The sequence below is a fragment of the Lipophrys pholis genome, assembly GCF_963383615.2.
Source record: "Lipophrys pholis genome assembly, chromosome: 12".
NCBI lineage: Eukaryota > Metazoa > Chordata > Actinopteri > Blenniiformes > Blenniidae > Lipophrys > Lipophrys pholis.
In genome coordinates, this window is record NC_137641.1 from 27,112,428 (window position 1) to 27,136,728 (window position 24,301).

The following is a 24,301-nucleotide window of genomic DNA, read 5'->3' on the forward strand; positions in this document are numbered from 1 at the left end:
TAAAAGTCACGATGACACACTAAGGATGAAATTGGACTGTAAGGGGCCCCTGAACGAAAATATGTTTGAACACCCCCTGCTTTATAGTGATCTATTTAAAAAAAAAAAAAATGAACCCCATAAAAATGTGATTTGATGAATGTTTGTATTTGTATTTGGCTTTTATATTTAGATAGGCACTGATTTCTTTCCTGTGATGTAAAGCTTTCGGTTCCTCCTCGGTGACACACTAATACCTGGCACTAAATCATCTTTGGAGAGGACGTTCACCTTCATGCGCGCCTGCCAATTTAAATCTCCCTCTCTCTGCGATGTAACTTCCGTTTGCAGGACCGTGAACAGCGCCGTCACTCTCATTTTTTTCTTCTTCTTCTCTCTCTCATCGAGAAGCTTATACGGGCAGCTTGAGGCGGGGAGGTAAACTTTTTTTGGGGCAATATCGGAGTGCGGGTCCATCGACGCGTTATCGCAGCGTGTTTGCGCGTCTTTGCGCGCCGATGTTCATCCACCACAGTCGCGTCGCAGCGATAAATAAGTGCGGCCACGAAGCGGAGGGAGAGGCGCCGGAGATATTGGCTTCCCCGATACCCAACCGATATGAAATGAATATGCACAGAGACGATTCCGTGAAACGCGTCGCTTCTGTCGCCTTCTGCGAGCGGGCTGCTCAGGGACAAACATCCTAATCGTAGAATAAAGAATAAGAGGAGAGGAATCGAGCGACTCGCGGCCGGCGCGCATTGAGAGGAGAGAGGAGAGAGGACCGCTGTGCGGGGGACGCAAAGGGACTCGATCTGCATGTGAGACCGCTGGTCCACACACACCGGAGGCAAGAGATGCAGCCTGCGAGCAAGCTCCTGACTCTGATTCTCCTCATCTTCATGGGCACAGAACTCACCCAAGTAGGTTTTCTCTTATTTCAAGAAAAAAACAAAAAAAAACCCAGCAACAACAACAACGCCATTCTTGTATTGTAAATGATCATTTAAAAAAAAAAAAAAAAAAAAAAAGGTTTAATTGGTTTCAGATCCTGTTGAGAGAATTAGCCCCTCTCCCCCCGCTTTAAACAGATTACCGGTTGGGATTACATGATGTGAATCCATTGTGCTTGAGGGGCGCGGATAGATCCAGCTTTCTACCCCCTTTTTCACTCTGTCTCCCACCACCGGGGCTGATATGGGCAGAAAGATTGCATGATCGGTCAGTTTCCTCATCAGCAAATGGTGCGATTAATCAACTGCAGCGCTGCTCGGGTACAATGTGTTGCCTGTAGCTTTTCTGGAAAAAAAAAAAACACTGAAAGAGAAAGAAAGAGAGAAAAGGCCATTTCTGAAGGATGTGCTGCTGCTGCTGCTGCTGCTGCTCTTTAGTGGTGTAAATCAGGGCTCCAACAATCAAATGCAGTGTCTCATAGAAGGTGTTTTGAGCATGCTCAATAACCACAGTGTGACTTGTGCTTGTGTGAAGAGGACATTCAGTCCAACAATGTACTCAGCTCAGTTGTAGTCAACAAAAAAAAAAAAAATCAAAAAAATAGCAGCTCAATAAAAGGCATGTGTGTGGTTGTTTACTGGAACTCACTTCCAGGCCTTTCACTGCATTACTGTTCCATTAAAAAAGGTTGCTTTTTTTTCCTCCTTCTTCTTCTTGAAACCATCACAAACATTATCCTGTCATGATGGTGGGAGCAGTGAGGAGGAAGTGAGTGTATTTATTGCCAGGCCCCCACCAGCACGAGCTTGAAAGAATCTGATGATTTAATTGCTCTTGCTTGAGCACTATAAGTCATATTTGGTGTGTTGTGGAAATCCAATTGTGGCTGGTAATTGGAGAGGAGGCGGAAAAAAAAAATCAAACATGGCACTGAGGTATACTATCAATAAATTAATATCTGTTCCCAGAGTATCAGTAATATACTCCAAGTGACAAACTCAATATAACGTGTTGGGAGTAGGTTGCTGCGAGCACTCCTGGCCCTGATAACCAATGTGTTAGAACAATATTGGCGCAATATTGCCTTGACAGAAATATGCCGGCAATTGATTTCCACAAATTTATGAGAAATGTCATTGGGCTGTTAGTGGATCATATTTCATTTAGGAGAGCAACAGCTTTTGTTCTGACATTCATGTGGAGTTTGATTTGTAATATTCTCGCAGCCACAGCCTTGCACACTGTTATTACCGGAGTGACTTTATCTTCCGTGTTTGTATGGAGACAGCAAGTTCTAAATGTGCATCCTGTAATCTGGATCGGATGTACAGGGCGATACGGCTGCAGAGTGCACAAAAACGCTGACACGCTTGAACAATGGGGCTATTTGCACAGATTGATGGAAGCCATCAGTCAGGGAGGGAGTGGACAGGCGGGCTGGTTTTCGCTTAGTGTTCCATGACAGCCGGTTCGAGTCCTGCACGAGGGCAGGTCAGGGCCCGCGTAACAGTGACAGTCTTTCTGTGATGGCCCTGAGAGTGTGTGTGTGTGTCGTCTGTTTGAAGGTAAGTCGATATTAGTCCACAGCCGTGCCTGTCTGTTCCCTTCCAGAACAGAAAGACAAGGTACACTGACAGACTCTATTTATATTGCCCTTGCTATAGAATCCAGCAACGCCAGGCCTCCCGACATCTCATTTCTGTTTGAAGACAGATATAAAAAAAATTTAAAAAGTGAGAGGTGTAGAGAGACTTTCATTGCCAGATTACTCATCACGAAAAAAAAGAAAGAAAGAAAGCTTTTCAAGCAGCATGGCCTCAACCTCTGATGCTGAACAATATCGCCCTCGTAATGACCGCATTAGCCACCGTGCTTCAAAAGTCTCACACAGCTTCAGAGTGCGAGGGGCAGCTGTGGCTTTTTTCTTCACATCTGGCCCGACGGAGCAGGGAGATGACTGATTAGTGGCATCCTCTCCCCCCCCCCCCCCCCCCCCTCTCATTCATCCACCTCTATTCCTTCCCGCTCAAGGATTCGGCGACCGCCTTGGCGTTCACGCGGAGAAGAATAGTAAGCAGCCCAGAGTGGCATCTGTTCTTCACCTCGTGGCTCCCCCATGGCTGCAGGCCCACATCCTCAAGCATCTCGCCGACACCTGACGAAACAGATGGCACTGCGATTGCCTTCCCCTTTTGACACCACGCGACCTACATAGCATCACTCACAGGTTACCGTGCAGGCACCTACCTGCACATGTTGAGCTTCCATGCGTTCATAATTGCGAAATTCTTTTAATGTCAAACGTGGAGGCGTTCACATCAAAACAGTCACAGTCCTTCTAATTCGCATGAAACAAACAACTTCGCCGGCGTGTCGACCTCTGTGCTGCTAAACTAAAAAGAAACATTGTTAGGACAGTTAAGGATTTTTATTTTTTAAATATATAAAAGCCCGAAATAAAAATCAATGTGGTCTTATGTGTGAAACTGAGACGGAGTTGAGCTGAATTGCAATACGCGTGGTGTGATTGGCAGCTGGGGTTGAAGGTATTTATTATTCAGTATGGCTGGCTGAGCGAGAGAGAGATCGAGAGAGAGAGAGAGAGAGCGAGCAGAAGAAGAGTAGGTGGAGGTACGGTGCATTCTGTAGTGCACTTGCAGGCTGGAAATGTGATTTTTCGCTGCTTTGTGAACACTTTTTTCGCATTAGGTACTGAATGCGACAGTGTTGTTAATGCCCATGTTTACACACAATATGATCAGCTGTTTACTTCAGTGCAATACAGTGCAGAAATATCAACTAAAAACTGAAGTAATAGCCCATATTTAGATGTTCCTTGGTCATTTCTGACTTTCTTTTTTCCCCATTTGCTTCTGTTTTACAATGTAACTGCTTCTTTATTAACATTCACCTCAAATCCTAATTTCTTTCCCATGATAAGGTTAAAAATAACAATGAATCAAGCCACATTGTTTGGACATGACAGATTTAATACTGTAGGATTATTGGGTAATTGTGCAAATCTATTACTTTCCTTCTTATTATAATCATTATTACTTACAGGTTTACAAAAGTCTCTATAAATCTCTCTATAAGTAGTCCACCTGTCTAATAAGCAAGTGAGTGATTGGTTTAGTTGAGGAATAAAATGTGATGTGTCTCGGGATTGAATGTAGCTTTCAAAACTTTCAGGTAATCTGGTCACCGGTGTTTGAATACAATAAAAAAGTGCACATATATGAAGCTTCAAAGGTTACCTTTCTTTTTCAAAGCTTTGCCATTAGAGACCCCTGCTGTGCTTTCCAGAATTACACCATATTGCACGAGGCTGCACTTGAGTGGACAGCAGTGCAGCGTGGTGCACTGACCCCTGCCAATGCATCAGTGAAATCGGTGAAGCTATCCTCCCTGTGAGCTCTCATCTCAAAGGTCACAAAGAAGTGGAGGAGATGAGAGAGGCCAGAGAGAAAAATAGAGAGACATACGTACAGACAGAAGGGGGAAATATAAGAAATATGGAGGTGCAGTGAGCACAAACTTGCCTTCCATCTGTTAGTTTACCAGAAAAATGCATTATGGAGCTCACAGAAATAGCTGTGGACTCGGAGACCTTCTTTGCTATTCTGGGGACCTCATGTATCATGCAGTATGGCAATCTACCTCATAGGCTGGGGCATAAAAACGTACAGGCCTGTTGCTCGTGACTCAGACTTTGTGGAAGTTAATTTCCTCTCATTTTTAATGGCTGCCTTTACTGTTGGAAAAAAGGGTCGAGTGTGCAAGATGGGTTTTTAATTTGTGTCTGCAAATGCATGTATTAAGCTTTAAATCCTAATAAATGCACATTCTGTGAAGAAGGCGGTTGTTTTATGCAAAGAGTGCACTTTGAAATGCATTTTTAATCACTTTGTATTCCTTTTTTGGGGGGTATGTTTTTTTAAAATACATTTTCTGCGGTTGCACTCTACCTGCTTGGACTACAAAAATCCTCACCGTTGGATTTCAGCAATACCAAAATCAGCTACACGATGGCGCCAGAGTCTCACAAATCGAAACCTCTTCCCGCCGTGGGACTGAAAGCATCCAGTATTCCATCAATAAAACATTTTCTCAGCCCAACCACTTCAGTGCAATTGCATTGCGACACCCTGGGTGTGTTGTTGTGTAGCGTGTTTATTTTTTTCCTCTTATTTTGACAATGTGGGCAACTGATGATCTCAGGTTAAAAAAATTAAAAAGAGGGCGAGATTTACCATGTGTAATCCGGAGAAGTGCGCACCTGTGCCAGAAACCCTTTCTCTCCTTTTTGGGGGGCAAGTGGGGGAAGAAATGCCAGAAATGTTCAAATAATTGCTCAAGCCCCATTGTTGACCAACATCTCGAGGGGTGAAGGTGGGGGAAGGAAACTGGACAATCCAAGATATTACAATGAAAGAACCCCAAGCTGGCTGACATCATTGCGTCTGGCGATAAAGATAGATCCGTAGTACCTCCTCCTTCCTCCTCACATCCATTTGGAGCTGCCTGCGTGTGTTGTCAGTGGCACTTAATCACAGCACCAAGGCAGGAGGCGGATCGTCGGGCGTGAACGAAATAGTAACAGTGAACTGGAGAGGCAGCAGTGTCCGGGACAACGCGGGCAGAGGAGCTATCCGGAGGACGTATCCTGCAGCCGCTCGCGCTTTTACGCATCTTTCCCTCCTCACTGGACCAAGTGTTGCAGTTTCATTTTCCTCGGGGTTTTTTTACCCTCAACTCGACCCTTTTCGCTTCGGTCTCCTGCCGCGTCCGACTCGCTCGTCGCCGCCAAGAAGCGCTTTTCTTTTTTGGAGATGTCCAAAAAACGAGCAGCCGATCCGGAGTCCCGGGTGAAACACCAAGCAGCTCTGGGCACCATGACGCGCCTCACTCTTTTCTCTCCGGAGTCTGTAGAATGAAGACGGCTTGAGTTTAAAAATAAAATAAAAAATAAAAAAAAGTCCAAGCAGGGAGCAAAGATGTCCGTACCTTTGCTGAAGATCGGCGTCGTGCTTAGCACCATGGCGATGATCACCAACTGGATGTCGCAGACCCTCCCCTCTCTGGTGGGGCTCAATACCACCAAGCTCACGGCGGCGCAGGGAGGGTACCCAGACCGGAGCACTGGAGTAAGTTCTGCACATTCCCCCTGCGGCTGGTTGGCTTTTTTCCTCCTTTTTTGTCAATGAACCTTGCAGTAAAATCCCCATCCCAAAAAAAAAAAAAAAAAAAAAAAAAAAGGCAACACATGCGCTCCTCCTGATTGCGCTTCAATTAAAGAGCAGAAATTCTCTCAAGGCGCAAAAGTGAAAGACTTGGAGAGGCATCATAGATTCACGTTGCGATTGATGCTGCTCCAGATGTCACTATATGCCGCTGCTTCTGCAGAATTAAGCACCCTTGCACTAAGTGGAAAGTTATCTTTATCCTTTTTTTTTTTTCTTTTTTCTTTTTTCAAATTCTCCTCATGGTGATATAAATAAGACGCCCTTGGTGGAAAATTGGAAGGTTGACATACAAATGAGAAAATAAGTCATGCATCTTCCCTCCCTTGCTTGAAACAGCGGAATTCTCTCTCTCTTTTTTCCTCCTGTTCTCTGCATGTGTGCATGGGATAAAGCCAAGGTAGAGTCAAAGTGATGCGTTTTCCTGTTCCTCTGTCAGCGTATCCTGGCACATTGGGGGCACTTTTGGTGCCAAGGTAATATTTTAAGTGCTTTTTTAAGTGGAAAATAGCAACCAGACTGAGAACAATAGGTGCCCAGGGCAATTTGAAGTAAAGGTGTGTGAGTTAATGGCTGCTGTGAGATGATATATGTATACTCTTTTATACTGATTGCACAGCATTTATCTTATCATTTTAGGCACAGTTTAACACATTTATGACAGATTTTTTTCTTCTTCTTCCCAAAAAGGCACATATATATTAGTATATATCGCGGACTGATTCGTCAAGAGTAGACAGGTGTTCGGTTGTGGTTTTCATTGTTATGTCAGCACATTTTCTTTCCTCAAAATCTGCATTTTTACTGATAGTACCCGGGTTTGCTCCCTTTGGATTTGGAGCACAGACTCTCTCTCTCTCTCTCTCTCTCTCTCTCTCTCTCTCTCTCTCTCTCTCTCTCTCTCTCTCTCTCTCTCTCTCTCTCTCTCTCTCTCTCTCTCTCTCTCTCTCTCTCTCGCTCTCTCTCGCTAATTGAATCCATCAGCATGTCTGTCCAATGACTTTTCCTCAGAGCTGATGCAGTGATCACTATCTTCCTCAAAGTCACCTCTCTCGATAGTTTCAGATCAGTATGTCAGTAACTGGTAGTAGCCTTGTCTCTTGGGGGGGGGGGGGGGGGGTGTTCCTTACGTCATACTCATCACACATTATTTTCAGAGCTTTCACATTACACCTTGCCCTTCTGAATAACAGCAGCAGCTCCTCCAATTGGCTGGATTTTATCTTCTTCTTTTCTTTGCGTGGTGTTAAAGTATAGAGTATGATAGTGCAGAATGGGTGGAGCCTGACGGTGTTTTGTGTCCAGATGGTGATCAATACGATACAGCTTTAGCGTCCATCCAGCACAAAGGGCAAACAGCTATAAAGTGCCCTCCTTTGTCATTTTATAGACACCGTGTCACCTTTTTTTTTTTTGTCTTTTTTTTATTTCTGTCGCCGTTTCCCTCTCCTCCTGCATCACCGTCCTCTCAGCTCACCCGCTCCTGTTTTAATGCAGGTGTTGCCAGCAAACCCAGAAGAATCGTGGCAGGTGTACAGTTCGGCCCAGGATAGTGAGGGAAGGTGTGTCTGCACTGTGGTGGCGCCCCAGCAGTCCATGTGCTCGCGGGATGCCCGCACCAAACAACTGAGGCAGCTGTTGGAGAAGGTAATCATCGGTTCGCTCCCCCTGCAACACTTTAGCAATCAAAGTCACACAGGGGCCCGGGAGTAACGGCCTCTACTCCGTTTGTACATCATTCACACACAGAGGCATGTGCACACGCTCGCTTTAGCAGTGTTTGTGATCTTCCAAAACACCTCTACGCCTGTTGGACAAGAATAGAAATCATGCTCTAATGAGCTCCCTGGAAACCTGAGGCATCACGGGAGGCAGCAGTACGCTGACTCTCTGTTAGTTTCCATTGTACTCCACACATCCAACGCAACATATTTCATGACAAATAAAACATTTCGACTCACGTATGAGAACCTACATTTTCCTTTAAGATATGGATACGCAGCCATAACACAGTCATCAACAGATCCTCCCGTCAGTAAGAAGGCGAGCCAATTGTGTGGAGTTTCTGGATTGAAACGGTTCTGGAGAAAACAAATGTCTTAGCCGTATGCATGCTCTGTTTGCACCATGTGTTTGAGGCCCCTGACTAGTTTGCCTGATGTCAGACTTTGCGAATCACAGTAAGAAGATCACCCAGCCAAAACAACGTTCTGAAAGCTTGTCGCATTTTATTTATCCCAACATCCATCAAACTGATTATTCCACAATAATCGATTTACTAACTCTGGATTAATGTAACCCTCTGGCACCCCAGGTCCAGAACATGACCCAATCCATCCAGGTCCTGGACCAGCGAACCCAGAGGGACCTGCAGTACGTTGAGAAGATGGAGGTTCAGCTCCGTGGACTGGAGACCAAGTTCAGGCAGGTGGAGGAGAACCACAAGCAGAACATCGCCAAGCAATACAAGGTACAGAGCCAGCTCCTGAGCCACCGACCCAACCGCCACCCCTTCACAGCTGCTCCGTAGCTCATTACAAAACCACGCCTCACCCATTCAGTGTTTGTGTGTTTTCACTGCGGAGAGGGTGTAGAATGACCTAAACCACCATACTGCACACCAAAAAAATCCATAATGCATGCATAATTAAAGAGGGAACATAAATGGGCAACATAAATTCAGCTGCAATAATTTGTATCCCTATTTCTCGTCTCGTGAAGCCATAAATAATGAAGATGGCATCCTAAATCAAATATGGAAGTCTGGACGTTTCATGCAATTACTGTGTAATGGTCGAATGTGTACATTGGTACATAGATGCCTGTGCATTGCACACATTTCCTTACTAGCATCTAGTATCAATAAAAACCAGAGATAATATCCTCCCTGAGGATTTACTATGCTATTAAATCACAGATTCCTCTTGGTATACTTACTAAATTGAACCGTTTCTGTCATTTGTAAAAACAATTTTTTATTAATTTGCCAATGCCTGCATTTGAATAACCCATGACTGTTATATTGCATTTCAAGGAACATTGGATATTTTTTTTAAAGAATATTCTGACGTCTGATTGCATGAATAAACAGCCATTGTTTGTATTGTTTGCCTAATTATTTGTCTGAGCTCAACATTTAACAAACATATCCTCATAAAATTCTTAAATCCTAAAAAAAAAATCCAATTAGAATAGTAATTATTTTCACCAACAAAGTTAGAAAACTACTTTGTCAGTTCTGCAATCGAATTTTGAATACTACCAAATATGTGCTGCAGTCTAACACTGTTTGTCCAAGAAAGTGTCCCTGCACTCTCTGTGTTCACACCATCGAACCTCTATTCATGCATCTGTGCTTTCTGGCCATTTAACGCATGCTCCAAGACCTCATGCTGCCGATGCCACATCCACTGCATGCCTCCAGTCTTCTGTAACACGTCTGAAGTGCATATATATAAATATATATACGAAGTGTGTGTGCGTTTGTTTGTATGTCTGTTAGATAGGTTAGCAAGCTCTAGACCCTGTCAACAGTTTGTCGTTTTCTTGCTTGCAGGGCTAACTTTAAGACATGTAAAGAGAGCCACAGGGAAGAAGAGGCAGGTCAATTCCAGATTCCCCTGAACTGGGCCACAGTACTGAGAGCATTTGGGCGTCAAACAGTTAATTTTTACCTTTAGCACCATTAAGACTAAGAAACCCCACCCCTCTCCCAAACCAACCCACCACTGATCTCTTCCTGCATGTTACTGCTGTCAAAGTTTTCCATCGAAAAGCTTTTTTCCGAAGTAAATACATTTATTATTATTATTATTATTATTATTACTATTCTTATTATTTTATTATTATTAATTATTATTAATTGCTGTTATTCATTTTATTTTCCTTTTGGCTTTTGTCTATGCATATTTGGTTACTCAACAAATCTATACGTAAAATTCTAGACGTTAAACAATTCGAGACACTTTGTTGTATGTGACATGTAAAAGCATGTAACCCTTAATACGATGTTGCATTTTAAACAATGATGACCAATAAAGAGCTTTCCCAATTGTTGTCGGTGTACCGAGGGCTTGCTTTTTAACGGCCGGTCAGTGGCGGGACGGAGTCGCCCGGCGGGTGGAAAGTATTCTCCGGGTTTGTCCTACACACACCTGCACAGACACTCCACAGCTTCTCACACACCAACACATGACACAAATCAGTAGAGAGGCAGGATAGAGTCAGAGTAGCCAGGTTCAGACAGGTGTTATTTTTTTTTGTTTTGTTTTTTCTCCTTTTTTCTTTTCTTTAACGGACAGCGGGTATCCTTTTGTCGCGCATGACACTCAACCGAGCTTATTCTAATCCTTTCAGGCCATAAAAGCGAAAATGGAGGAGCTTAGACCGTTGATACCAGTGTTGGAGGAGTACAAAGCCGATGCCAAATTGGTATTGCAATTTAAGGAGGAGGTCCAGAATCTGACGTCAGTTCTAAGCGAACTTCAGGAGGAGATGGGGGCCTATGACTACGAGGAGCTCCACAACAGAGTGTCAAATCTTGAGGAGAGACTCCGAGCATGCATGCAAAAATTAGGTAGGCACAGAAAGTTGTTGGCACACACTTTGCTTCAAACCAGTGCATGCACCAACACTGCCACTGACTTACACTGTGACTGGACAGAAAGAGAATCTCAGGCATATTCACACGATGAAGCCAGAGCTGGCGAAAACATTCAGATTCTTGACACTAGTGAAGGTTTGGATTTTTGTGTAAGACACAGTAACAAAGCACAGACTATGAAATGTACTGTAAAAATGTTTTATTGACACAAACATCCATTTGAAAGCATATTTAAGCTTAATTTTTGGTTGTGGTGGGTGATCATATGCACATACACGGGGATACACATGCTATTGTCTATGTTATTGTTATACTATGTTTGTGAGCATGGATGCAGCAACTTCACTATCAGTAATGACACAGAATTACCTGAGTCACATATTTGAGCCAGAGAATAAACTGTTAAATAAAAAATTAAAAAAGCCTGGCAAGAAAAACAGGAATTTTTATGAAAAACAACAAATTCCATTCAAAGATTTACTTTGGAAATGGAAACAGGAAGTTCTGCCATTCCAACTTCCTTGATGTAACTTGATTGACCACTTTTGAGACTATAAGGAGTAAATAGCTGTTTGAATGTAGGGAAAAAGTGAAGTCATATACAGATACCTGAAAATACTAAAACACAGCAAAGTAGTCCAAATACACAATCACAATCAAATTACACGGTTTTACTGTTTTGTTTTGTTTTTAATTTCTAATTGACTTTGTTAATGGTGTACCTGTGCCTTATTGAAATATAACAATAATTAAGGCATTTTTTTAAGTGAAGCGTTCACACTTCTTTTACAACACGTAAACATTTCCCTCTTTTGCATCATCCTTTCTGCACTAATGCTAATGCTGCTAAAATCATTGATCACATGACATAAAAATGGTTGAATTACGTTCTGTTCAAATACATTCCTGATCCACGAATCTACTTGCCATGCAACAGCTCTTTAAAAAGTTGAGATGTGCCACGTATTCAAGTTCATTTCAACCAATCGCCACTAATGTGTATACTGTCAGTCTTGTCCAGTTCAGACAACTAACGGCTGTGTGAGTGTTTAAAGTGTTTCAAAATCAGCTTTATTTTGGTAAGCTATAGATAGCTATAAATATACAGCATTTAATTCGCATGAAGTGGAACTCCTGGTTTCTAGACCAGAAATGCAAAGTTACTGCGACCTATAACGTGACCTATAAATCCACAATAAACCACAATTGGAAATACAGTAATCGAAATAAATTAGAAATGATCTTCAACTTTAAATGAATCTGATAAGTATTCCACTTGAAAACAGGACATGTGATTAAATATATAGGTAAACATGTAGTCCGATATGAGGTGTTTCATGTGGGACAAGCATGCAACTATGGATAGCGTACAGATAAACTGAGCCACAGAGGGCGATGCGTGTTGCGGGCTGCACGTTCTCATCACAGTCTTATCTTTGCTTTTAGCCCCTGTCTCCGTCTCTTCACACCTCTGTCACAGCCCACAGTGCTAATAGATGCACACCCACGCCACTGTGACTAAGATATATTACGAGAGCAGAGACACTTACACGCGGCACATCACGGGTATATTGTGTCCCTGTTTCATATTATTCACAGTGCAAGATGACAGAAATTGGGAGAGAGGAAAAAAAAAAAAAAAGCTTTTGGTTACAATGCCCACTGTTCTCATCAGCCAGCCAGTCGACACACTTGCAGTCAGATTGGCTATCTTGACACTAAATGCTACCTCACTTGTTATTTTTCCATTGCTGTTTTTTTTATTTGTTAGTTAGGGTTTTTTTTTTTTCTTCCCCTGGTTACTTCTCCTCCCACCCGACCTGAAGCAGGTGACTTTTATACTTTTCTCTGTGTGGTCACTCGCAGTTCAATGAACATGCCGCTCCTCACTTCAGCGATCATGCTGCCAAAGATAGGCGAGCGGGGGTGGGGGTGCTGACCGGCGGGAGTTACTTAGTGTGTGTGTGTGTGCAAGATCAGAGGAGATAAAGGCAGGGTAACCCAGCGAGAGACTGGCTCAGACAGAACAGAGGGTGGCTACTTCTTTCATCTTCGCACAATCGCAAAGGCATTCATGCATAGTGCACACAAATGCACTCTAGAACGCTCCGGCTACTGAGATCAAACTCTCCAAGGACAGGGCGGGGGGGGGGGGGGCAACCAAATTGCTCCGTGGTTAGGACGCATACCACATGGATGCAAATGCTCCAAGCAGCAACTCCCTGTTTTTGATGCATTCCTGCATTCTTTTTACTTTTTTTCTGTACCAGACATTTCTCAATCACTATCAAATAAGAGAATAGGAGAGTCCCCTGAAGTGTGAAGGTCACCTGCTACATTTGCATCCCCCCCCCCCCCCCCCCCAAAAAAAAAGAACTGAAGGAAAGTAGAAAGGGCAGCAACAATTCAAGAGGAGGATTGAAGATAGAGAGGCGGTAGCGGCTGATAGACGGTGATATCGGGGAAGGAGAAAGAGTGATAAAGTGAAGGCGAGCAGGAAAAGTGAAAGAGAGTAACTAGGGTCCCCGCAGAGCTGTCCTTCAAGCTGTTTTGTGCCGGGGAGACTAACAGCCCCAACCGTAGCCGGGACACAATGGCCATCGATCAAGCAGACATGCCAGCTTGCTGGGCGATAATCAAATAAATAAATCACCCCGTGTTGTGCCCCGGCAATGTGGAGTCACAGAGAGCTCCAGGCAAATCCTGCCTCTTTTCACACCAAAAATACTGATGAATGAAGCGGCAAGGTCACTCCGGCAGGAAAACCTCTCTGCTACCTGCTCAGCCACCATTGCTTCCGCCCTTTTATTTTATCTGTAGTGAAGATAATTTGAATATTTCTCTCATTATGAGTAACTTCGCCCTCTACTCTTGCTTTAAATCTCCCTCTCCCACATCTTATGTGAAGAATAATTGGTTTATTATTGTACCTTGAATGGTATTGTATTTTTGGGGCTGTAATTCCTAGAGGAAATAATTACATTGCAGCCCTCAAGCTAAATGCTAGTTGCTGGGAACGTGGAGACACCTCATAAGAAGGCAGCCGGGGCAACACAAACAAAGCAATAAGTTGTGAAGCCCTCGGAGGATTGATTTGTGAGTTTCAAGTATTTCTTTTCAACTTTGAACATTTATTACGTATGAGGCCAAAGAAAGTATTATATCCATTTAACCCATGGATCGTCTCTACACTAAAGCCCCACCTGGGCAAAATCTACCCCCACCTCTGCCCGGTGTCCACACTTCGATGATCAGATATAGCATTGATGTAAAAGAGGGATGGTGTCGTGCCATTGAACACATAGTTCTCCCTTCAGGGTTGAGCGCTTTGTGAACAGGTTTTAGATGATGCTTTTCTTTGATACCCACTGACTGATGAAATGCAGTGTGATCTGCAGAAATATATGTGAGAAAAAGATTACATCACGTCACATCGGAAGAGGGAAGCACACAAACAGTCATAAAAGAGCAGTAACAAATGTTGCATCAAGTTCGATTAGATTAATTTTGTGCCCGTGGTCCTAAAACCTCAGAGAGTAGTGTTCTACTGTTGTGACACTACTGAAGAAGTAGCCAAATAGTCGATGTAAATTACACCTTAGGTTTGTATGATGAATGCCCTTCCTGTCACAACCGGGACCTGAACCTGGGTCTTCCACACTTAACCCTATGCACCCTCAGAAGAGAGTGTTTATTTTCCCAACTGAGCCCAGTGCACATCAATAAGAACAACTCAGAGATGACTGGAAATGACTCCAAATATTGAATACAAAACATAGAAATGGATCTAACTTGCAGAGCTCGTTCATGATCTAAATCAGGGGGGGTCAAACACTTTTAGTTCAGGGGTCACATACAGACTCATAAAATAGTGCCGTAATAACCTTTAAATTTAAACTTTAGAAGTTCTTTATTGTTGCAGTGCAGAGTATACGTGATGAAAATCTCTATATTTTCTCAAAACCAACAATTACGACCAAAAATGACAACAATCTCAACATAAATCCAATTCTAATAATACTTTCTGGTACAAAATATAGTGAAATGTCCCAAAAATATCTATTTTAGCTGCTGCATTATGCATGTTTTTACAAACGGACCCTGACCACATGATTTTGAAGCTATTGGCGGTTTGCTAGCGTCCATGGCAGCATCACTGATACCTCAGCTCGGGTCTCGGTGTTGTATTATGTCTCTTATGTCTTAAGGAATTAGTAGAAAAATTCAATGTTTTCATTGAAATTGTTACAATATGCTTGGTGGTTTTGTTCAGTCCAGATCGGTGCCTCTAGTAGGCCAGTTTTGGTCCACGGGCCTCATGTTTGACACCCCCTGATCTAAATCTTTACATCTACAGTGTAAACGCTGCTTGTATTTTTGTCCGGTGGGCTTCAGTTCCCCTTTAGGTTTTCCATTTGCTCTGCTCTTGTGCTTTAGTCCAGGCAAATTCAGGCCAAAAGGGGATTAGACCCTGTGTGCATCTCCAGACTGCAGATTCATCAGCCGCCGACCCCCCCGCCACCATCCCCACCACCACCACCATCGGTAGCCCATGATAATAGTGTCGACTAAAGATAGAGGCATGATTAAAGAAAAGAAATAAATAAATCAATGGCCAATGTATTAATGCTATCTCTAATCCCACTGTGGATTACGTAAGAGACTCAACCCCCCCCACTAGATGTAGTGGATGCTGCTCATGTGACCATGTGTTTGTCTCTCGACGCCGCTGAGGTGTGATGCCCACACATTCTCGCAGGCACGACATATGCTGCGCACAGAGACGCAGCAAACTCTCCAAACACATATGCAACGCCGTGTTATTGTCGAAGTCAAGGAAATAAGATAGAAGATGAGAAATAAACACCAGGGAAAGTCTGAACTGTACAAACACAAAGAAACATTTCACAGCAGTAAGAGAAATTAGTAAGTTTGTGAAACGCTGCATCTATTCACGCCCGTTTTGCTCACAAGAAAGATGCAAATAATAACCTAAAACGAGCTGCCGCCACAGTCTGACTCTTTAAATTGGCGTGTCTGAGTGACTCATTGCACTCGTGTGTCGAAATTACCTCATCAAGATCATCTAATTGGCCTTTGTCTTTTTTTAAACGACGGGTTTCACAAACCGCCTAAACAAAACGGTTGCGCTGCAAGTATTGTTTTCTGAGTGAATCCAGTCTCTCATCCTAGTCTGTGCTCATTAGAAAGGGTCCATTAGTCTGATCAGATCTCAGTCAGGAGGGACTCGGAGCCCAGTGTTAGGTCTTTTTTTTTTGTCAAATTCACATTAACACCTCAATCAACACTAATTAACACTGCAGCAGCTTACATGTTGCACACGGGAGCAGAATACACCCAGGCTCTTTCTTTCCTATTCTCTCTTCCTCTCATTTTCTCACACATCCACACAGAAAAAAAAAGAAAAAAAAAAGACATCAGCATGTGTGAACTGAATAATAAGCACCTCTTGTACAGTACATCTCGCAAAGAGAAAGATAAAAAAAAATAAAGAATAAATTACTTATTCAAAATTTACCAGCAAGCTGGACATCCGTCAGGCCAATTCATGTGGATTTTCAAGTAAAGTGAATCTCTTGCAAGAGATTTTTGAATTAGCTCAAATGCCCAAATCGGTGTCGGTGTCGATGTTCCCATCTCACTTCTCTCCTTGCAGCATGCGGCAAGCTGACAGGCATCAGTGATCCCATCACCATCAAGACGTCTGGGTCCCGCTTTGGCTCGTGGATGACTGACCCTCTGGCACCCGAAGGAGACACACGGGTATGTACCGCTGCACATGTTCACATGGCGTGGGTCTCCTGTGGATATGACGCCGTATTCATTATTGAGTGAGGCGGGGTGTCAGACCAGTTTGCACTGTATTCATAGCACCAAGAATTCTATTTCTAAAGCTCTTTGGTTATTCTTTGATCGAGAACAGGGGTTTCATACGGGTGGAAAGGTTGCAAACAGTATGATTTATAGGTGCATCAGCACCTAGAAATCCCTCAGATGTTTTCCTTTGGTTTGGTAGACAAGTACATCATAAAAAAGGGCACATTTGATAAATAAATAAATTCTTGACTGGCCAAGTTTAAAGTTTCATTTATCAAAAAGAATCAATTCAATTACAATATCTTATGGTGCAAAATAAAATGAAATCTTCACTTAATGGTTTCTTTCCAAATTTACTGAACGATCTGAAATCACATCTGCTGCAGTGTTCCTCTTCAATCTAACGCCGACAAAACCCTGTCGCTTCTCAAAAAGCCTTCACCATGTTTCTGCAAATTCACCATCACAGCATGGAGTTCATGCTAATGCCACTCTGCTACCGATGAGGCAGCAGGCTGATCTTTCAGATCTGATCTTTCAGTCAAGTCTCAGTAGCTGCGGTTACACAGACCATTAGTAATCAGATTAGTTGTTGATCCGATTAAAAGCGCACCATGTAAACATTTCCATTTGATTAGACTGGCCCCAAATTACCATCCGGTCGGAGGAGGTAGTGTAGCCCTGTTTATGATCCGAGTGCACGTTTGATTGGTTTCCACTTTCGGATTTGTGCATGTATGTTCGGTAATGTCATCACATCACTCTTTGTGTTTTAAGAAAAAGCGACAATGGTAAAACACAGCTATTAAAATACATTGGAATAGTTAAAAAGCTCAATGGACGTGAAGTTCTGTCTTGCAGTTTCATATGAAATGCAAAAAGAAACAAGAAGATTGATCAGTCAAGTTAACAAATCCCTGTCCAATACTGGCAGGCTTCCAACAAATCAACCTTAATATCGGCTCATACGTGTCCCAAAAGACTAACGTCACAGTGCAAAGCATCATGGGACTGAGCCACTCACTGAATCGGATGATATTCCTGCGGATGAACCTGCACATCAGTCGTATCTGTTTATTCAGTTATCATCTAAACAGAACACTCTACTATTTTAATCATGGTGTGACTTTCTGTGGCGTTGAACAGGTCAATTGGAGAACAATCATCTGATCCTGCAGTTCTTCTCGTCTCAGCGGAGGGTTTTGATGTCTTTCAAAACCTTGTTTTCTTTTCATTTTACGGCCCGCAGGTTCACTGTTTCTTGGGCTCGCTCACGTTGTTCCCACGAGCGAAAACTGTTACTGCAATGAGCCTGAAATGTCAGTCACTGCTGGTTTAATACTGTGAATGTCAGGACTTGCAGTCACGGCCTCTGACTCTACACTATCAAAATAATCCGAACGCATCAGACAAGAGTTTTCACCTTTCACATTTAGCTTTACTTAACCCGTTTCAAACTGCTGGGTTTGTCAAACAATAGTAAATTACATCCTTAACATGTAAAAATCCATGATTCCTTTCTCTTGTTGTGATAGTAATCTCAATATGCTAACTTGGCTTAATGGAATTAACCCCATGCTGTTTGATGTGCGATACACATTAGAGGAGAAAGGTGCTTGATTCACTCTCTTCCTATTGTCCTTGAAAGAGTCGGAGTACCTGACGACCTGCATCACAACAGATTTGCATGACTTTAAAGTTTGACCTTGCTTTTAGTGCAGACCAGCCCCGGCCGTGAAATCAAAAGACAGCCTGCGTTAATTGCTTGCTTGTTATTTTATCAGGTGATTGCATCCGATTCTGTTGGCTCACCCAAAGGGGGCCTTGCCTTCATTACTGAAACACGTTAAAATTAAATGCCAGAGATAAATCTATACAGTTTTTTTACGGGGAGGTGCCAAGTGAACAAGGAAGGGAGGGAGGTGGAAATAAAGCAAGTTTATTTGTCGGCTAAGAGTGAACATGCTCTCTCTGGCCCGACTTTATGAGACACATTAATAAGAGACAGAACTCTCAATGTCACCGGGGAGAAAAAGGGGATGAAAAAAACAAAAAAAAACTTGAGGAGAATCAGCAGCATGCAGGACAGCAGCTGTGTAAATTTACAGCTACAGTTTGCCTCTTGAAGGCTTCGCCGCTCCGACAACACCAGCTGTATATCTTTTATATATTGAAAGCGTCTCATCACAGAAGGTGAGGCATACTGCTGACTAAGATCATGCTTAGCATACTGTGAAGGCAACTTTTTTTTTTAGAGTTGAAACTAATCCAGTTTGAGCAGAACACATGAGGGATGTGCTGTGCTGTCCAAGGGCTGGAGAAAGAAGGAGGGGTGTAATTGATGGGAACAGACAGGCATGCTGCACTTCTTTTTATCTCGCGCTTTCCTTCGCTTCGTTTCGTTTTTTTATTTTTTTCGTCCCAGAGAGAGCGGGTTTCCTTGATGTGAATCCTTTTTTTAAGTCAATCACAGGAACAGACCAATCCAGGTAAGGAAAGGGCTTCAGGTGTATCCGTCCCACTGAGACAGGAAGTATTTGAGCCTCCTGTTAGCTCTGGATGAGGCTCTCTGCCCACCACCACAGGAGCCAGCAGGGAGCTGGGTCGAAGCAGCTGAGATGGGGCTTTTATGTGGAATGATGGGCATTATCCCCGCGGGGCCTGGCGCACGCCACCCCTGGGGCTGTCATCCTGACTGCTTGTATTCAGGAGCTGCCGGATCTCAGTGCCGTCTGCACCTCCAGGAAGTCCCAGCGCTAACTTAATTGGGATGCTTGTTGACGGCATGATTTGATTTATTCCGCGTGTGATCTGCATGCGAGATTCAGATATTCACAAAGGCGCGCTGAGGAATGATGATGATAGGGGGCTTTCGAGCTTTGAAGTAGTGCTGCGTTGTATTCTTATTTCTCTTTCTCTGCCCCGTCTCGGCGTTTAGGTTTGGTACATGGACGGCTACCACAACAACCGTTTCGTGCGGGAGTACAAGTCTATGCAGGACTTCATGACGTCGGACAACTTCACGTCCCACCGGCTCCCACACCCATGGTCGGGAACGGGCCAGGTGGTCTACAACGGCTCCATCTACTTCAACAAGTTCCAGAGCCACGTGATCATCAAGTTCGACTTCCGCACCTCCTCCATCAGCAAGTCCCGGCAGCTCGACTACGCCGGCTTCAACAACGCGTATCACTACGCCTGGGGCGGCCATTCGGACATCGACCTGATGGTGGACGAGGGGGGCCTGTGGGCGGTCTACGCCACCAACCAGAATGCCGGGAATATTGTGATCAGCAAGCTGAACCCTAACACACTGCAGATCATCAAGAGCTGGACCACCAATCACCCCAAAAGGAGCGCTGGCGAGTCTTTTATGATCTGCGGGACGCTCTATGTCACTAATGGCTACTCAGGAGGCACTAAGGTCTATTACGCTTACTCAACCAACTCCTCTACTTACGAGTACATCGACATTGCCTTCCAGAATAAGTACTCGCACATCTCCATGCTGGACTATAACCCGCGTGACCGTGCCCTCTATGCCTGGAACAATGGCCACCAGGTTCTCTACAACGTCACACTGTTCCACGTCATCCGCTCGGAGGAACTGTAACCGTCGAGATGGATTAACACATCAAATAATAAATGTCTGTGTAGAAAAAGCTCACTATATATGAAAAAAATATATGTATCTTGCGAAAGAGAAGACATAATGGCAAGACCATTTTATTTATGACATCCGATAACCTCTGAGAGACTGCATCAGCACTGAATGCAGCGTGGATTGAATGTGCATAAGAAAAATTATCTAAAAATTGAAGGGTTTCATTCCAAAATTTGATATCTTTATTAAAACAAAAAAAAGAGCTCTATCAAATAATATCAGCAAATGAAATATGATTGTTATAAAAGTAAAACTCTTTTGTAAATAAAACTTCTTACTTTCATAGTTACGACCAGTAGACTTTATTTTAATAGCTGCCATCATTTTGTTAGTTCTTTTTTTGTATTATTTTGGAATGAAACTCTTTAATTGTTTGCTGTATAGAAAATGATTGTACAAGTAGAATAATATGTCAGATTTAAAACAATAAGAACAGATGCCAAAAAAAGAAGAAGATGAAACGTCACGCCTTTTTTTTATATAATGAAACATCAACCTAAGCTCATTCCTGTGGCTCCAGTATTTTCTGCAGATCTCCTCCCAGCTGAACTTTTCTTTTTGGTCATTGGGGATCCTCAACCTGAAACGAAGACTGTTGTTTAAAAAAACAAAACAAAAAAGAAAACGGTTGGATCCCCAGGTCCCATGGACAGAGATAAAACAAGTGGGAGTTCAGTCTAGTCAGGAGACTTGCCTAATGGATGCAGTCTGTCATGTTGTTTTTAATCAAGTAGCAAATCAAAAAGTCTGTTGAGACAAAAAAACGACAATAACAAACATCTACTAAAAGACCTGAGGCCTGTACTACGAAGCTGGATTAACATACCCGGGATATCTCTCCGTTACCTGGGTTGACTTACGCAGCCATTCGCAATCCTTGATAAGTGGTATTACGAAGCTGGTTATCAACTCGCTAATTGAACCAAGGATTTTCCAACCTTGATCAGGGTCGGTGTTTGCAGGGTCTGACCAATAGCAAACATGGAGAAAAAAAACAACCTTTCAGAGCAGCCTACTTTACAGTAGAGGAGCAGGCAATTTATTCTTCAAAAATATGAAGAATTCAAACACATCATCCAGCAGCGAAAGCCAGGACGGAATGCTGGCAGAAATTTGACGACTGTTAATGCGTAATTCATCAGACAATAAAAGTAAAAAGCACTGTGATCACTGGATTTCACTTTATTACTACACAGGCACTCTTTCAGTGCTCTTCCTTTAGTTTATATTTTATATTGAGTTCTTTTGAGCCCCCCCACTTCCCCCCCTGTGTGAGTGTATTTTGTAAATTCATGATTCTGAAGTTAAGCCATATGTGACCATTATTATTAACATCATTATTTCAGATTCAACCTTAGTGGAGCTAAACTAACTTGGGAACAATTCATGAACAGCATACTTCAAAACGCTCAGTAACAAGGTTTTGTTTTTATTAAGTCAAAAGGATTGTATCTATCCCTAAAAACCTTATCTTCTAAGCGCTCCTCTCACGATCCGTGCACCAATCAGGATCTTCTAAGAATGGGCAGGTCATTTTCCAAGAGATCTGATTGGTCAGGAGGCGGCGCATTTATACTTAGGTTAGCCGATCGTTACCGTGGTGATTTACCCCAGTAGGACTTGACCTTGCGTTGTGGGATGGGAAACCCAGGGTTAACCCTGAAGTTACCTCGATAAGAGGCAATCCAGCTCCATAGTACAGGCCTCTGAAGGCACTGACTGTTGACAGCGCTTATTGTTTGAGATGATTTTCCTGTGTTGGTGACTCTGTGTGAAAAAGGCTTTCTTTGCATGAGTGTTTTCTATCACTCCGGTCTGCTCTTCTGAATGTCTTTTTGCTGTATGATACAAAAAGAAAAACAAACAAACAAAAAAAAAGTAGGCGGGAGGTAGGGTGGGGGAAAAACAAGGTGGAATACCTTTTGGATTCAAGCAATTGCTAAGATATCTACATTTTTCCTGCAAGTTTCTGTTCAGATTTTATTTGGATAATTTCTATTTCTTTGCGACCATTTTACTTTTCTAATGTTCTTGTATCACTGTAACTGTGTTGGCACCGGTTTTGCCTCTCTGTGTTTGTCTATTCGGACTGCGTGGGAGGAATCTATCGAGCGCACATCTCTCTGAAGAAAAAAAAACCAAACAAAAAAAAACTGCAGAATGTATCAAGTATTATATCCCGTGAACCTGTCCCTCAAATCTTCAATTCAGATCGCCTTTAGTAGGGAGGGATTTTTTTATTTTAGTTAGAGGATAAATCCTGTCTCATGTCATGTGCCCCCCCCCCCCCAAACTGCTAGTGAAGGATAATGCTGTTTAAATGTATACCCTTGCCGAGGACAAAAGCTGTTCACTCTTTTTGCGCTTTGCTGGACATGTGTTGTATCTGAGATGAGATAGTTAATGATTCGTGTCAATAAAACAGAGAAATCTGACGCTCGGATTGTTGCCTTCAGAAGCCACAAGCTGCCACATGACGAGTCGGTTCAGAGATCAGTGTTTTTTTTTGTTTTTTTTTTACATGAGAAGTAATGCTCTTACTTTCTGCCTTTTCGAGTTATGCACCATTAAGATTACACAGAGCAAACTGTTGCATTGTGGGAAAAGTGCTTTTACTGTCATCTGGTGAGGAGTTTGTGTTTGTATTGACGAACCTGTTTATATAGAAGCAGGGAAAAATATTGACATTTTAGCCAAATTTCTACAATCACACTGACGTTTTTTTTAACATTAGATGAAAAGAGATGAACTGCAGACAAAAAAAGAAGTCTTAAGTTTTATGATATTGTGTGGTGGGATGTTTTAATATCTTTAACAGCTGAAAGCACATGCTTGTTTAAAATAAATGTATAAAGCAGCCAAAAACAATACGAAATTCTTCTGTTCTATAACAGAGGAGAAGATTTGGTCGAAGAAACAGGCGTTCATGCTTTACATTTCTTTCAGTTGCACTTAGGCTCCGATTTCACAATAAGGTTTGAAGTGAAAACGCATCATTTCAGAAAGGTTTTTTGTTTACATGGCATCGTTTTGAAAACAACGTCCGTTTCTTCAGAAATGACAGAAACACTGAAAATGATGTCGTTAGCATGTCAGGCTGCGAGTTGGCCCTGTTGGTTGTATTTGTAATGAAACCACACATACAGCATTTACAAAAAGGTGCGATTTACCCCCGTTTCCATGGAGACAGGAGTCAGACCGTTTTCAAAAAGTTCCACCTTGGAAGCTGTTTTCAAAAAGTTGCTGTTCAGTGACTCCCGAGCGCCGTTGTCGTGTAAACGAACACGCAAAACGGAACAAAAGTTTTCTATTTTTGCTTGATATCGTTAATTTTGTAAATGTTGCATGACCTAAACGGAGCGAGCCATTACCACATTGGCATGACAATTTGTTTAATTCATTGCGCCTCTCAAGAGTAGACTCAGCCATTGACTATAATGTACCGTAGCTTTAAGAGGCTAATCTTTTTGCTCGATGGTACGGAAGCTGCAGTGGATTAGGATTCATGTGTACATGTTGGAATTATAAGAACACACAAAGCCATGCAAAGATTAGGAGATATGACAGTTTTATGGCTCAACAAGCTAAAAAAAGATCAAATACTTCAGCGGTTTAGAGGTTGTCGCTGTCTAACGGCACTGTCAACTCAAACGACCCTCGTCTATGTGTTGTTATCATCACTTGGCGTGTCTTTTATTTATATGAAAGCCTCATTTTCAAGCAAAACTGTCCACTTTTTGTGCACTCGACATATTTTTGTTCTCCCCCTCTTTGATCTTCACACCATTCCACTTACCCCCACCACTGTCTTTCTTCTTCTCCTTTCTCATCCCTCAGCAAACCTATCGTCGCTCCCACTCCCCCACTGCCTTTTAGACCTCTGATGTTTCAATCGATGAATAAATGATTGCTTCTATTTTCACTCTGAGTGCTTGGCCAACACAAGCTGCTTTGTTTTGCCCAGAAAGAGTTAGAGATAGGACTTGGGAGATAGACAGACCAAAAAGAACAGCAAAAAAA

The 24,301-nt window shown here is 42.8% G+C and overlaps 1 protein-coding gene across 2 annotated transcripts; it reads left to right on the top strand.

Moving 5' to 3' along the window:
• The first annotated feature begins 741 nt into the window (after positions 1–741).
• On the top strand, positions 742–22,401 carry olfm1b (olfactomedin 1b). Of its 2 annotated transcripts, none has more exons than XM_080477656.1 (6): positions 742–902; positions 7,674–7,823; positions 8,491–8,646; positions 10,533–10,752; positions 16,457–16,563; positions 19,556–22,401. In XM_080477656.1, the coding sequence occupies exons 1-6, from the start codon at positions 837–839 to the stop codon at positions 20,228–20,230; spliced, it is 1,374 nt and encodes a 457-aa protein (XP_080333782.1). In that variant the 5' UTR covers positions 742–836; the 3' UTR covers positions 20,231–22,401. The 2 variants fall into 2 exon arrangements, with proteins under 2 accessions (XP_080333782.1, XP_080333781.1); XM_080477655.1 differs by lacking the exon at positions 742–902 and adding an exon at positions 5,545–6,080.
• The last annotated feature ends 1,900 nt before the right edge of the window (positions 22,402–24,301 follow it).

Excerpts from the sequence above, each read along its gene's own strand:
- olfm1b (XM_080477655.1), top strand. The coding sequence starts at position 5,931 with ATGTCCGTACCTTTGCTGAAGATCGGCGTCGTGCTTAGCACCATGGCG. Across the intron at positions 7,824-8,490 it reads TGAGGCAGCTGTTGGAGAAG|GTCCAGAACATGACCCAATC; the intron begins GTAATCATCGGT and ends CTGGCACCCCAG. Across the intron at positions 16,564-19,555 it reads CACCCGAAGGAGACACACGG|GTTTGGTACATGGACGGCTA; the intron begins GTATGTACCGCT and ends CTCGGCGTTTAG.